The sequence below is a fragment of the Dendropsophus ebraccatus genome, chromosome 13 (genome assembly GCF_027789765.1).
Source record: "Dendropsophus ebraccatus isolate aDenEbr1 chromosome 13, aDenEbr1.pat, whole genome shotgun sequence".
Classification (NCBI taxonomy): domain Eukaryota; kingdom Metazoa; phylum Chordata; class Amphibia; order Anura; family Hylidae; genus Dendropsophus; species Dendropsophus ebraccatus.
Genome location: NC_091466.1, coordinates 72,575,287 through 72,590,394, shown reverse-complemented (window position 1 = coordinate 72,590,394; position 15,108 = coordinate 72,575,287). Strand labels below are relative to the sequence as shown.

Sequence of the window (15,108 nt, the reverse complement as noted above, 5' to 3'; positions counted from 1 at the left end):
TTAAATAAGAAGTAAATTATACTTGAAAATGGATCAGACAAGATAATGTGCTCCCTTTATGATGTTGGGCAAGCCCAGGCTCATGTAGGAGCAATGGGGTCGGCTGCTGGGGTCGGTGCACCACTACTAGATGAGCGGTCAGAGTGTGGATGTAGGCACCGCTGACCTCACATTTCCAGGGCTCTGTAATGAGCACAGAGGATCAGTGGTTAGCATTGTTGCATTGAAGTATGTCATCTTTCTCAAGTGCATATATATATATATATATAGGTGTATATGTGATACCAGCTGATGTGTGTTCATAAAGAGTTCAGCTATCATAACCTCTTATACGTTAAACAAGTGGCGGCTACAGTGACTGGCAACCATCTGTTTCTGTGTTCGGTTATAGACGAGAACTCATGACGACTTCTTCTTTCTTCTTGTTCTATGACAGTTTTAATCCTGGAAATGGTGGAGAACAGTGACCTCAGCAACAAGGTATTGAAGATCACAGACTTTGGCCTTGCGAGAGAATGGCACAGGACCACCAAGATGAGCGCAGCAGGGACCTACGCCTGGATGGCTCCAGAGGTCATCCGCTCCTCTATGTTCTCAAAGGGCAGCGATGTATGGAGGTAAGATCCCTGCTCCATCTTTATGTTATTCTAATGCCACATCTGTAGGGTCGGCAATGTTACAACTGCTGACTGGTATACAGTATACGCTTGTCTATGCAGTGGGCCTGCCAATGAAGAACCAGTGAGAAGCGACATGTCAGTCAGTGTTTGTGCAGGTTCTAAAGTTGGGGGTCCACCTTAGGATTCTCCGGGCCTCTGGTGGGCCAGTCTGACACTGTCTATGCACCATTGAATTATTTGTGCATAATTGGGGAGGTAGTGGTATACAGAAATCATAAAGCGAATCTGTACCGGACGGTACCCACCCCCCAAACAACCAGTACCGTTTTGTACACTTCATCATGTCATGTCCGGTCCTGGGTCGGCTTTACTTCTGGGGCCGGTATTTTGTCGAAAAACGAGTTTTATTCCACCTTGGCGGGAAGTCAGTGAGGCTTGGGCCTAGAGCATCCGTGCCCTAAGCCTGCATCGCTTCTTTCCCTGCCTCCATCCAGCCCAGGGGCATGCCAAAAAGGGAGAGAGATGGTGCAGGCTAAGGGCATGGATGCTCTAGGCCCCGCCTCTCTGACTCCCCACGCTGCCAGAATTACACTTGTTTTTCGCTAAGATACCAGCCCCAGGAGTAAGGCTGACCCGGACCAGTAATGGCGTGTTGAAGTGTATAAAACAGTTCTGGTGGTTACCGGGCGGTACAGATTCCCTTTAAGCTTGCAAACACTGATATTGATTGGGAGCAGCCGCCTAACATGTAATGTCCTCCTGACTCCCCTCCAGTTTCCTGATGCTACTGTTCTTGGGAAGGTCAGACGCTGCCAAAGGTGACTGGCATCAGCTTTCTTTCTATTCAAAACACACATGCGCACTCAGAGGAGTATATACTGAGTGGGGAAATGGCATTTGGCCAACCAAACATTCGGCCCACCTTGATGTTATGGATGACTAGTTTTAGGAAGCTAAAAGTGTTAGGGCCCTATTCCACAGGAACGATATTCGGCCGATTATCGCTCGTTGGAATAGAGAGAACGATCAGCCGATGATTGTGTCATCGGCTGATCGTTCATTTAGGGCCAGACCTAAAATCATCGTTCCCCCACCGCGCATCGCTACGGTGGAATAGCGGTGCAAGGCGGGCGACCGACGTTTTGAGAAGCGCAGCATACATTACCTGCAGGGCTTCTCCTCCGCTCTGTCTTCCTCCCCGGGTCCCGCACGCTCTAGCTTCAGAGTGGCCTTTCAGCTGACTGAGCGCTCAGCCAATCACAGGCCGCGGCCTGTCGGCTGACAGGCCATTCTGAAGCTGGAGCGCGCAGGACCCGAGGAGGAAGACAGAACGGAGGAGAAGACCTGACAGGTAATGTATGATGCTGCAAGGACATCGGTAACGATGTCCCTGCAGCCCTCGCTAAACGATCATCGGGCCGTAGAATAGGCCCATTAAACGAGCGTCGATCTATCAGATCGGCGCTCGTTTACATCGTCGTTCGGGCCTTGCTCTGCCCGTGGAATAGGGCCCTTAGTGTCAATTCCAGTATCCTCAGATGTGTCAAAGGTTACTGATCACATCAGGTCTCACTCCTGAGATCCAAGAAACTGCCGTGAAGAGTTTGTGGCAGCACACTTCTCTCCGAGGCTGTCAATCAAATCTAACTTTCCCGCTACATTCCAGTCTGTGATGCGAAGAAGCTGTACTTCGGGATCGCGGCAGGTCTCAGGAGGGACACCCAGTGCTATCAGTGAAGTTACTGGAAATGACTAACGCTTTACAGGGGTTGTTCAGGCTTAGGAAAACCTGGTGGCGTTCTTCCAGAAATAGTTTCTCTCAGTTTAGGTGTAACTTTTGCAACTCATTTCCATTAAAGTGAATGAAGCTGAATTGTAATACCACATACAACCTGAGGACAAGGGTGGCACTTAAGGTGGTCATATTGGTTTTCAGTGACAAGAGATTTTTTTTAACGCCCCTACACAACCGTTGCCTCCCATTAACATGTATGGGAGTGTTTTTAGTTGCGAAAAAAGTGACCTTTTCGTCTTTTCCATTCTTTACGTTAAGGTCAATGACACTGAATTTGCTGTCAAAAGCAATAAGCTGGTCCTGGTTTCCTTCTGTTCTAGAGAGGATGTCCTGTAGCCGGGAGCTAACCAGATACTAGAAGAACATTTATTGGTCATTTCCTAGTGGCTTCTCATTCTATCCCATGATGATCTGTATTTTAGCTGCCATGCTGATTGAAGTAACTTGTGCTTCCTGTCATCACTACAGTTATGGAGTCCTGCTATGGGAATTGCTGACCGGAGAAGTCCCATTTCGGGGAATTGATGGGTTGGCAGTAGCGTATGGTGTTGCCATGAATAAGCTGTCCCTTCCCATCCCCTCCACTTGTCCAGAACCCTTTGCCAGGCTTATGGAAGGTGAGGCACCGTGTCTAGCATCGCAATGAATTCTACATGAAGCGTTTTCCCTATTGGGTACTGGTTTTATGATATAGACCAAAGGCGCAAACTAGCTGCCCTCCAGCTGTTGCAGAACTACAATTCCCATCATGCCTGGACAGCTAAAGCTTTGGCTGTCCAGGCATGATGGGAAAGGCAGTTGTGCAACAGCTGGAAGGCAGCTAGTTTGACACCCTGCTATCGGCTAAAAGACCTATTACACAGGGCGATCTGCGGGAGCGAGCGAGCGCCAACCTGTCAGCTCAGCTGTTACATGCACTGACAGCGAGTGGGTAAGTCTTGCAGGGGCCGCAGGGAGCTGCGGCATAGGGGTCCCCAGACGATCATTAGGGTCCTATTACACAGAGCGATTTTTAACGAATGACTAACAATAAACAATCGCAAACGAGATTGTTTATCGTTAACCTAAAATCATTCACCATATTAAACAGAATGATGGTTGTAAGGGTTCATTTACACAGAAAGATTATCTGACAGATTATCTGCCAAAGATTTCAAGCCAAAGCCTTAAAAGGATTTGAATAGAGGAGAAATCTCAGGCTTTCCTTTATTACCTGATCTCTGTTTATAGTCTGTTTCTGGCTTTGGCTTCACGATTAGTGGAAAAATGCAGAACTTGAGCGAACGAATGTAGAATTACAGCGAACGATTTTTTGACCGCTGCCTGCAATTACACAGAACGATTATCGTTAAAATTTTACAACGATCTAACGATTTTCGCACGATAATCGTCCCGTGTAATAGGGCCATTAGATTGTACAGAGAGCCCATAGGAGATAGCGGCGGTCTTCTGCCACTGCTCCTATTACACAGAGTGACGGGAGCAGATCGTTGCCATAGTTGTCATTAGTCTTTAAACCTATTGAAAGACAACGATTAGCCGACATCATACATGTCGGCTGATCGTTACCTTCTATTACACAAAGCGATTATCGTAGCAATGGCCAATAATCGGCCAAATAGGGCCTTAAAACTGAGGGCTGGAGGGAATGGGGCAGCTTGCAGTTTAGCGTTATACATGCAGGCTGCAGAAATAAGGAATACAAGGCAGTATAACAAATGGTTTATTTCACATAATACACACCATGTATGATTTATTTTTGTAATGTTGTTCGTTATCTTTTATGGGATTTGGTGATCACTGTACCATATCTTAAGGCCCTATTACACAAAACCATTATCAGCCTGCCTTGGCCAATTGTTGGTTGATCAAACCAACAATCGTTTTGTGTAATAGGACATTTTAGAAGGCCGCAATCGGTCACAAGGTCACGGGTCAGTACGGGCTGCAGTGCGTTGCTCCGTCTAATAGGAGCAACAGCAGACCGCCACTGACTTTAATGGGCAGCCTGAATGATCTTAAGTTTGTTTGGGTGGCCCGTAACATTCCGGCGATTTTAAAATTAAAATAACTTGTCAGCCAGGGAAACATAATAAACAATCACTACTCACCTCTCCCCGTGCCCTTGCAGAGAAGTCTCAACGCTCAGGGACTCCCACCAGGCTCCAGAATCTGCTTTGGCTACAATACCACGACCCGGCTGATTGGTTCCTGTGTGACTGAGGTGTCACACCACTGGAGTCTCTGATTGGCTGATAGGGCGGTCCATCAGCCAGGGCGGGTATTTGAACTCAGGGAGGGGGGGGGGATGCCTTCCAGCGGGGGTCCGGGAGCCTGTGACACTGCACTTTGTTGGCACGGGGAGAGGTAAGTTATGATTTATTTTTTTTTTTTTCTTTTTATGTTCCCCTTTGCCGGATGACAAAATTGCCGGACTTCTCCTTTAATGTTCTCTCTTTCTGTACATTTCCCACAGACTGTTGGAACCCCGATCCCCATTGTCGTCCCTCATTTACAAACATCCTGTTCCAGCTGACCACAATAGAGGAGTCTGGGTTCTTTGAGATGCCCAAAGATTCTTTCCACTCATTGCAAGAAGACTGGAAGCAAGAGATCCAGGAAATGTTCGACCAGCTCCGGGCAAAGGAAAAGGTACGTGTGTCCTGTGGGGCTTTGGTGCTGTAGTGCACAGTGTATAGTGTTATAATCCATAGGACGAGAGCAGAGAAGTAAGCCGAGATGTCTTTATGTTCCACTATAGGAGCTCCGGAGCTGGGAGGAGGAGCTGTCCCGAGCCGCCCTGGAGCAGAAAAATCACGAGGAACTCCTTCGAAGAAGGGAGCAAGAGTTGGCCGAACGGGAAATCGACATCTTGGAACGAGAACTAAACATCATCATCCACCAACTCTGTCAAGAGAAACCCAAGGTGAAGAAACGCAAGGGCAAGTTCAAGAAGAGTCGCCTCAAGCTGAAAGACGGGAACATCATCAGTCTGCCATCAGGTTAGTTTAGGTCAACAAGACCCTTCACATTTTGGACCTACTAGGATGTCATGGAAATTTTTATATTGACTTTGGCCTTTAAAGTGTCACTGTTGTTTTTTTTGCAGAAATCAATAGTCCAGGCGATTTTAAGAAACTTTGTAATTGGGTTTATTCGGCTAATCTGCCATTATCTGCATTCAAAAAGCCTTTCCCCAGGCCCCCCCTCCCTCCTCTTTCTTATTCACTGCTCATTATCAGGAAATCTCAACTCTTTTACATCAGTCGGGCCCTGTGTAACCTATGGAGAGGGGAGGGGGAGGAGGGAGATGGCAGCAGAGAACAAAGGATTACACAGAAAACCATGAAGACAGGGGGGAGAGCTTCAAACTGCTTTTCCATGATAAAAATGCATTTTTCGGCTAATAAACCTAATTACAACGTTTCTTAAAATCGCCTGTACTATTCATTTCTGAAAAAAAAAACGACAGTGACACTTTAAGGACTGAGCGTATTTTTATTATTGCATTTTTGTTTCTTCCTCCTCACCTTCTAAGAGCCATAGTGCTTTTATTTTCCCACTTACAGGGCTGATGGTTAAATGCCGCGTTCGGCTGCATTGAAGGGGTTAATGACAGGTGGCAGCACGATTGCGGCAGCCCGTCATTAACGGTGAGGACCTGGCTACTGATAGCAGGCGGTCTTAACCCTCTATGAGCTCCTAAGCTCACTTCATAGAGCTCCCAGACCCTATGGCATATCAGTACATTCTGGGTCCTAAAGGCATAGGCTCCTATGACGTACTAGTAGGTCCTGGGCCCTTAAGGGGTTAAAGTAAACCTGTCGCAAAAAAATTATTTTGAGAAAATCAACAGAGGTTGTGATTGCAAGCGGTTTTGCAATATACTCACATTATTTTATTTTATTTTATTTTTTTTTCTATGTTTAAATCAACATTACACACGTGGCCAGACTGTGGTCCATGCTTGGTCTTTTCTCTGCTCAAAAAGAGACACAAGTCCTCTGTGCGCTCACACTAGGAAAGTCACCCGTTCATCATGCAGGCCATTAACCTTCCCTAATTAGCAAAAGTTAATATAATTGGCCTATCAACTATGCAGCTTACCAGGATACAGTTCAATTCAGTCAGTGTAATGTCGTTGTGTGGTTACAGAGGTTTTGGTGCTGTGTGACAGGAGAGCTGACTGTACAATGTGAGCACTCCCAGGATTCTCTGCTACTGAATGTGAACATGCAGCAGCTTTACACATGCGCAGTGAAGGGAGACACCTAGTGGCCATATGTATAACGTTGATTTAAACTTAGAAAACTCTGCAAAAATATAAATATTCCCACTGCATACAAAACTACGGCCGTTATGCTGGAACCACCATTGTTTAATGTTACCTGTTTATTAATTCCGGCTGTGGGAAGCATTAAACAATGGCCAATCCCGTGTACACAGTGGGAACATAGCCTTAAAGGGATTTTCTGACATACAGAAACAGCCTGCTTAGGGTACAAAATAATAAAATGCTGTATTCTCACCTTGCCGAGCCCATCATCGTGGCTCCGGTCTGCCGCTATTTTACCTGCCCAGGTGGAAAACACCCACTTTAAATGCAGTTCATACTAAAGGCCCTATTACACGGAGCGATAATCAGCTGGATAGAGACAACGATTAGCTGATGGCGACGATCATTGGTTTAGATTTGGACCTAAAATCGTTGGGTGCCGACCGCACATAGCTACGTGTAATAGCGATGTGTGGCCGACGATTCCTCAAACACCTGACACCTTACCTCTCCCTGCTCCCGGTCTTCTCTTCTTTCTTGTGCCCTGCAGCTGACAGGCTGATCAGACACTGCTGCTGCTGCCACCAGAACCGAGAAGCTGTGGAGCACTGGAGAGAAGACCAGGAGCGGGGAGAGGTAAGGTGTCAGGTGTTTAGGCAAAGGCTGCATGGACATCGTCAACGATGTCCATGCAGCCCTTGCTGCTGATTATTGTGCCGTCTAATAGGTCCAGTAAACGAGCACAGATCTAGCAGATAGCGCTGTCAGCTCGTGTAATAGGACCCTAAATTAGCGCTCCATTTTTATTGACCGTATTATGTTTTTGCTATTGCTGGTGTATTTTTAATATGCATGAAAACTCGTGACCATAAAAAAAGCTATTGACGTATGTTTTTTTGCTAAGCGGCGCTCCTTTGCTTTATGATCTGCTTTACAGATTTTCAACACAAGTTCACTGTCCAGGCTTCCCCGACCATGGACAAAAGGAAGAGCCTAATAAGCACCAAGTTCAGCCCTCCCGCCAGTCCCACCATTATCCCGCGCCTCCGAGCCATTCAGCGTAAGTAGCCATGCAAAAGACTGCTGGTCACAGCTCCTAAATCTGGCTGCGCTCATCACATGCTTCTCGCTTAGTGAGTGTTATGGGAGCACAGCAAACGATTGAGCCGTTTCATGCAGATATACGTGGTAAGATGGTGTTTGTCTTCACTTGTTAACACTGTGTGAATTCACTATAAAGACATAGTTGTAAAAGTTTTGATCAGTCGTGGTCTGGGTGTTCAGGCTCCATGGACTAAGGGTAGTATTATATTGGCCTGACGGGGGCCCAATAATAACTGTGAACGAGCGCCGCTCTACTAGATTGGCACTCTTTACTGGGCCTATTACACAGCCTGATAATGATTTAACAAGCTCTGCATGGACATTGTTACCGATGTCCTTGCAGCCCTTGCTTAAACTGCATACATTACCTATCCATGGTCCAGGGCTCCTCTTGCGGTCCGCTTCTTCCTGGATCCCGCATGCTGCAGCTGCAGAGCGGCCTGTTTTAGCTGACAGGCAGTTCAGCCAATCACTGGCCGTGGCAGTCCCGGACAGTGATTGGCTGAGCGGCCTGTCAGCTAAGGCTGGGTTCACACTACATTTTTTTCATCGTTTTTTTTTGCAAAAAACGGATGAAAAACTGATGGAAAAAATTGGATGCAACTGTGTGCATCCGTTTTGATCTGTTTTTTCATTAACTTCCATTATTAAAAAAAAGGATCAAAACGGATCGGTTTTTTTTAGCGTACACAAAAAAACGAGGTTGATCTCATTTTTGTGTCCGCAAAAAAAAAAACTGATCAGTATTGATGCACACACGTTTCTGTTTTTCATCTCTTTTTTTTTTTTTTTTTTTCAAAAAATCGATGGAAGAAAAAACTGATTGCAAATATGTAGTGTGAACCCAGCCTAAGACAGGCCGCTCTTAAAGGGGTAGTTCAACCAAAAAATGTTTCTTTCAAATCAACTGCTGCCATGAAGTGCCAGAGATTTGTAATTTACTTCTATTAAAAAATCTCAAGCCTTCCAGTACTTATCAGCTGCTGTATGCCCAACAGGAAGTTGTATTATTTCCAGTCTGGAGAGCAGGAGAGGTTTTCTAGGGGGATTTGCTACTGCTCTGGACAGTTCCTGACATGGACAAAGGAGGCAACAGAGAGCACTTTGTCAGACAGGAAAGAAAACACCACTTCCTGCTGGACACACAGCAGCTGATAAGTACTGGAAGACTTAAGATTTTTTAATAGAAGTGAATTACAAATCTCTGGCACTTCATTGCACCAGTTGATTTGAAGGAAAAAAAATTTTGGGTGGACTACCCCTTTAAGCTGCAGCGCGCTGCAGCGCCCTGCAGCATGGATAGGTAATGTATACAGTTTGCATATCGCTGTTACACGTAGCGAAGCGCGGTCTGTGCCCGACAATTATAGGTCCAAACATATATCAACAATCAGCCGATGATCGTTGTCATCAGCTGATCGTTGTGTTCATTACACAGAGTGATAATCGGCCGGATAGGGCCGATTATCATTCTGTGTAATAGTACCCTAACTATACAGAATCCAGCCACAGAGAGAAGAGCTCAATCAAGTGCTTCCTTTTAGTGGTTGGTGGAGGACCCCAGTCATCAAAACTTATGACATGTCAAAAAGTTTGCTAAATGACAGTAATGCACTAAGGCATATTCTTATCTTTTATCCAAGAGTTAGTGCAGCAAATATTAACTGTGTTATTTATCTGTATGTCCCCTCAGGCTTTTGGGTAATTGCATTAAGGTAAATTGGTTTCTAAGAATAAGAGGGAAGGTGTAAGTAGATTAGATCTTGAGAACATTCTCCTTGAAGGGGAGGTGTCAGGACTGGTATTTTGGGATCGGTGCTGCTGCAGGGAACATTTATTGCTGGATAGAGGATTCATAAGCATTTTAGAAAAGAAAAAAATTCTATATAATTTCTTTTTCTTTTTTTACGGGGAAGTAATATAATTCATATTAATAAAATTATTGCAGTTGCTTTGCCGACAGGACTATTCAGATGTTGTGTAGATGGATTACTTTATTAGTTTTTAACGCTTTGCTATTTTGTCTGAAAACACCTACGGTAAAAAGTTTAAAACCATCTGTCCTCTTAAAAAAAATCTGATCCTTCTTCCATGTATTCAAATTATTGTTTGACTCTTATAAAGACTCTGTCTCTTTAAGATGTAAAATGATGTATCACTTCCTGAATAGTGAAAACACCGCACACTAGTCCTGTTATGTGCATGTGCTCAGTAGTCCTCTATATTCATGAACACCAGCTCCCTCTGCCCACTGGCTGCTGATTGGCAGTTTTCTGTCTATAGTTTGTGTGTGTATATACTGTGTATATCTAATTAGAAAGATAGAGAATAACATTATGGCTTTTGCACAACAATTGCCTATACTCAGTGGTGTCGCTACCATAGAGGCAGGGTAGGCAGTTTGCTATAGGGCCCGTGCAGGAGGGGGGCCCGGGGGAGAAGGTAAGAGCGAGTGTCCTTCTGCTTAACCCCTTATGTACTGCAGTGTGTAAGTGACCCAATGTTTACTTACATGCTGCAACACAAAAAAAGGGTTAACAAGCAGGAGACAAAGATCTCTACTTCACTGCTCTGATAACCCCTGGCCTCTGTTCTCCAGCTGCCACAATCAAATAGGAAAATGCAGAGCTCCCTGCAGAGGTCAGGGGTTATCCGCGCACCAGCAGTAAAGCAGAAGGTAGTCTTCTCCTGCACCTATGTCTTTACCATAAGGGCTCCTAATGGGCCCTTACGGGTAAAAATGATGGACTGTTGCAGCAAGAGATTTTATTTTTTGGCCACATCACACAGCATATACTGTGTGTGTGTGTGTGTGTATGTGTGTATATAATATATATATATATATATATATATATATACACGGTAGTACCATGAATTAAGAGTAACTTGGTTTAAGAGCGTTTTGCATGAAGAGCTCACAGGTTTTCAAAATTGTAACTTTGTGTAAGAGCATTGATTTGGTTTAAGAGCTCCCTGTACTGGGTGGGAGCGCAACTGGAGCAGGGGCATGGTCTGCATAGCGGGGTCTACAGCCCTGTACTCTGACCCAGGAAGTCTCCCTCACCTTCCAAATCATAGCAGATCCACCTCAATATGGGGCTTACATCAGGGGACAGGACTGTGGAGGTAATCTCTCCATAGCTGTAACCCCTCTCTCCCCGGAGTGCTGCATTCCTTGATGCTCCCTGCAGTCTCTGTCAGTGTTTCCCATCCCCTCCATTCCTGCTATAATGTGCCTGCACTTACACTCAGCTATACACACTGCTGCTATAATGTGCCTGCACTCACACTCAGCCATTCACACTGCTGTATAGAGAAGTTTCTGTAACTGTCCTCCTGCACGGCTCTGTCATTCTCACTTTCTTATTGGCCCATGCTGAACACACACCCCTTCCCCATTTCTGTCATGTGACCACACAGACCTCTGACAGCAGCTGTGGAACCAATTTTCTGCATTTCAATGATTCTTCTTGGAAAATTTTGGTATAAGAATGATTTAAATAACAAGCCCGGTCCCGGAACTAATTATGCTCGTAATCCAAGGCACCACTGTGTATGTGTCTATATGGAGACTGTGCCAAGTAGGAAGCAATATGTTCTAGCTTGGCACATAATCTCCAGTCATGTTTTAAGGCTTTTTAAAGAATTAACATTGAGTTTAGGAGGTGGCAGTAGTCTTAGATAGAGGGAACACATATGTTGACAATGTATTTTTTTTTTTTTTGTTTTGTGAAGTGACAGGAGACACCAATAAATCCAGAAACCGCAGCGCTGGCGGCCAAAAGGATGAAAGTGAAGATGAAGAGAAGAAAGAGACTAAGAAGAAATCTCGTCCTTGGGCTCCAGCCGCTTTGGGCAGTAAAGACTCCAGTGCCGGCGAGGATAGGTAAGTGTTGTGCAAAAGCTGCAGTGTATATTGACTAGAGTATTCAGTATAGTAAAAAGTTAACAGTGGAAAGACTGAGATTTCTCCTCTTTTCAAATCCACTCCTGGGTTTGGCTTCAAATCTTTGGCAGATAATCTGTCGTCAGATCTGTTGGGGGAATAAGGCACTTAATATACTATGGACATTAGGTGATTGAATGTTGGGAGGGGGCTGCCTCTGTCACCTGCCATTTACTTCAGTGGGAGCTGAGCTGCAGAAACTGGTCTTGGCCGCTACATAGCTCAGACAAAAAGCTGATCAATGGGGGTGCTGGGTGTCTGATATTAATGACTTTTTTCTAAGGGAAACATCCTTTAACATGTTGCCTAAAGGGAAATTAACATAAACACTGCTGTTATGTTCCCATAGCGCACAGGAGGGTGTTTGAGCCATGTTTGCAAAATCTTATGTTTAATATGTAAATTATCCGTTTTGGTGCACTGTGTGCACCGATCCACCCCGCTTCCCATAGTCATCTGTCACCCTGCAGTGATGAGCACCGGGGTAGGTCAGATTGATGCGATTAAGGCAGTAGTCATACCCCCAGTGTGCCAAACCACCCGATTTATATATTCTTTAAACTGAAAATTTAGCAAAAACAGCCCTGTTACAGATTATCTGACAGATTTTTGTAAGACAAAGCCAGGAATGGATGTGAGAAGAGGAGAAATCTCAGTCTTTCCTTTATGACCTAATCTCTGTTTATAGTCTCTTCCTGGCTTTGGCTTCAATGATCTGCCAGATAAATCTCGCTGTGTAAAGGCTTTCTAAAGGTGAAGAAGTTACCTTGATTCTCGGCGTCCCGCGCCCTATGGGAATAGAACAGTTAGATGCTTGTAATCTGTTGTTAGTTTCTCTTTAAACTCCGTGTGGAATTTTAGGAAATCTGCAAAAACAAACAAACTGAATCTTTTTATGATTTAATTTTGGAAATTTCCTGTTTGTATGAAATAGTAGTAACAAACCAAATAACTGTATGCTGTACTTGTGTGGGAATAAAGGGTCAGGGTATGCTTCTATCGACTGGTGGGGCGCTCATGTTCAGCACTGCATTTTGAGAGTGATTTTTTTCCTACATTGCATTATTATACCTGTATTCCCAGAAGCCAAATCACCAGAGCAAACACTGTGCAGATACTGAGCCAGCAGGGAATGCTGGGAGATCTGTACGTGTAAAGAATGAAAGCTGTTTAACAATTTGATGCTATAGAGCAGGGATGGGGAACCTTTTGCTTTGGCTGTCCAGGCATGATGGGAGTTGTAGTTTTGCAACAGCTGGAGAGCCAAGGTTCCCTCCCCCTGATATAGGGAATAGATATAGTTTATAAAGCCAAATACACAGCAATAAGATACAAAGAATAAAACAGCAAGAACTTAGTAGATATGAGCGAACCTGGAGCACATAGAGTGTTCAGTGTTTGATTACCAATTGCAAAAGAAGTTGGATGCCGCCCTAGGGAGTCCTGGAAAACTTGGATATAGCTAATGTCTGTATCCAAACGGTAATCAAATGCTAAACGTTCAGGTTTGCTCATCTCTAATACTTTGGCTAGGTTCACATCAAGATTTTGCTCTCCCTTTAATGTATCCATTCTATGAAAAGAAAAGAGATGTTAAAAACGGATGCTGTTGTCTGCCATAAGTTTTGATCCATTTTCCATTGACTTACATTATTAACCTGTTCAGGACCAAGGACGTAACTGTACGTCCTTTTTTGCGGTGCATTGCCTCTCAAGGACACAGTTACATCCTGGGATGAAAAAGGCGGAGGAGCTGCGCCCATGCCATCCTGCGCTGGGTCCTGGCTGGTACCCGCCGCATCTGTCTTGACCCGCGCCGAACGAGGATCGCGGCAGTTAACACTAAGTGCTGCGATCAGGCCGATCGCAGCACCTATAGTGTGGAATAGAATCATCCCTCTATTCCCTCTATTGGCTGAGCCTGTTCAGCTTTGCCTGTTCAGCTTTGCCTTCTCAGCTTTGCAATGCAGATCTGCAATACAATGTAATGTGCCTGTAATCGGGCAATCAGACACGGATGTCCGCATGGTGGGGCAGTAAAATAAACTAAAAAAGTAAATAAAACATGCACAGACAGAAATAAAACACATAAAATCCCCATAGCCCCCAATGCAATAATAAATGTAAAAAAAAATAAAGTACACGTATTTAGGTCTGCCGCGTACGTAATGACACTGGCGATTTAAAATGATCACATAACTAAACCCGCACGGTGATCGCAGAAAAAAATATATGAAAATCACAAATTTTTTCATTTTATCATGAAATGTGGGCATTTTTCACACCCAAATTGTACGGATATCGGCCAAATTTTACCACTAATCTAAAGTACAATGTGTCACAGGAAAACTGTCTCAGAATTGCTAGGATACGTTATAATATCACAGACGTATAACCACTTAAAGTGAGACTGGTCAGATTTCAAAAATGGGCTCTGGTCCTCAAGGTGCTATCTGGACCGGTCCTGAAGGGGTTAAAAAAGGGATCAAACCGTGTCAGTTTTTTTTTTTTTTTTTTTTTTTTTTAATTTACATTTTGTAAAACGTACACAAAAACGTGTTTGAGGCTAGGCTCACACTATTTTTATTTTATTTATTTAAAAAAAAAAAACGAATGGAAAAACCTGATACATTTGTGTGCATCATTTTTGATCTGTTTTTCCATTGATTATCACAATAAAAAAGAAAACCCAAATCAAACCGCATACTTGTCCTTATCACTTATATATTATATTCATTGACCTATGGTATGAATCTATTTATTCTTGAAATCCACCGTGAAACGGAAACAACAGTGTTACCTTTCTCCTAATCTGCAGGATATCTCTAGAAAGTTCAAAGTCTTGCTCTTCAAGTACATCGAACCACGGGAAACCCATCAAAACGTCGGCTGCGCCTGGGTTCACCACTGTGACTGAGACAGGTAGGCAAAATGAGGCTCGACTTCCATTGCATCAAGCGACAGGTGAGGAGTTGGTTGGGTCCGTCTGTATAATGTTCTGTCTCTCAGTAAGGAGTACCTGTCACTTACAAATACTTTGCATATGTCATAAGTTTTGATTGGTGCTGGTCTCGGCGCTGAGATCCGAATCGATCAAAACTTTTGACACTTCTCTGTGAGAAATGAAAAGATTTTCTAAATGACAGGTGCTGTACATTATGGTGGGTGTTCCTGGTACCCTAAACTGCTGCAAAATATTGTGGTGTTTTTCCTCCTTGTGCTCAAAAGGCCATAGCGCTTGCCTTTTTTTCACCTAGAGACCCACATGAGCCCTTATTTTTTGTGCGACTAATTGTACTTTGAATAGACAGGCTTACTTTTTGCATAAAGAACGCTGCAAAACCAGAAAAAAATTTAATGTGTGGTG

At 44.2% G+C, this 15,108-nt stretch overlaps 1 protein-coding gene across 3 annotated transcripts in view; it reads left to right on the top strand.

Annotated features, from left to right (window-relative positions):
- Positions 1 to 15,108, top strand: part of MAP3K9 (mitogen-activated protein kinase kinase kinase 9) — a 60,789-nt gene that overhangs the window by 39,319 nt on the left and 6,362 nt on the right. For 2 of the 3 annotated variants that reach the window (XM_069950337.1, XM_069950335.1), the window contains 7 exons: positions 437 to 617; positions 2,884 to 3,032; positions 4,892 to 5,067; positions 5,177 to 5,417; positions 7,629 to 7,751; positions 11,531 to 11,681; positions 14,560 to 14,705. In XM_069950337.1, the coding sequence (XP_069806438.1) occupies positions 437 to 617; positions 2,884 to 3,032; positions 4,892 to 5,067; positions 5,177 to 5,417; positions 7,629 to 7,751; positions 11,531 to 11,681; positions 14,560 to 14,705 (1,167 nt within the window). The remainder of the gene's footprint in view (positions 1 to 436; positions 618 to 2,883; positions 3,033 to 4,891; positions 5,068 to 5,176; positions 5,418 to 7,628; positions 7,752 to 11,530; positions 11,682 to 14,559; positions 14,706 to 15,108) is intronic. The other variant, XM_069950336.1, reaches the window with a different exon arrangement.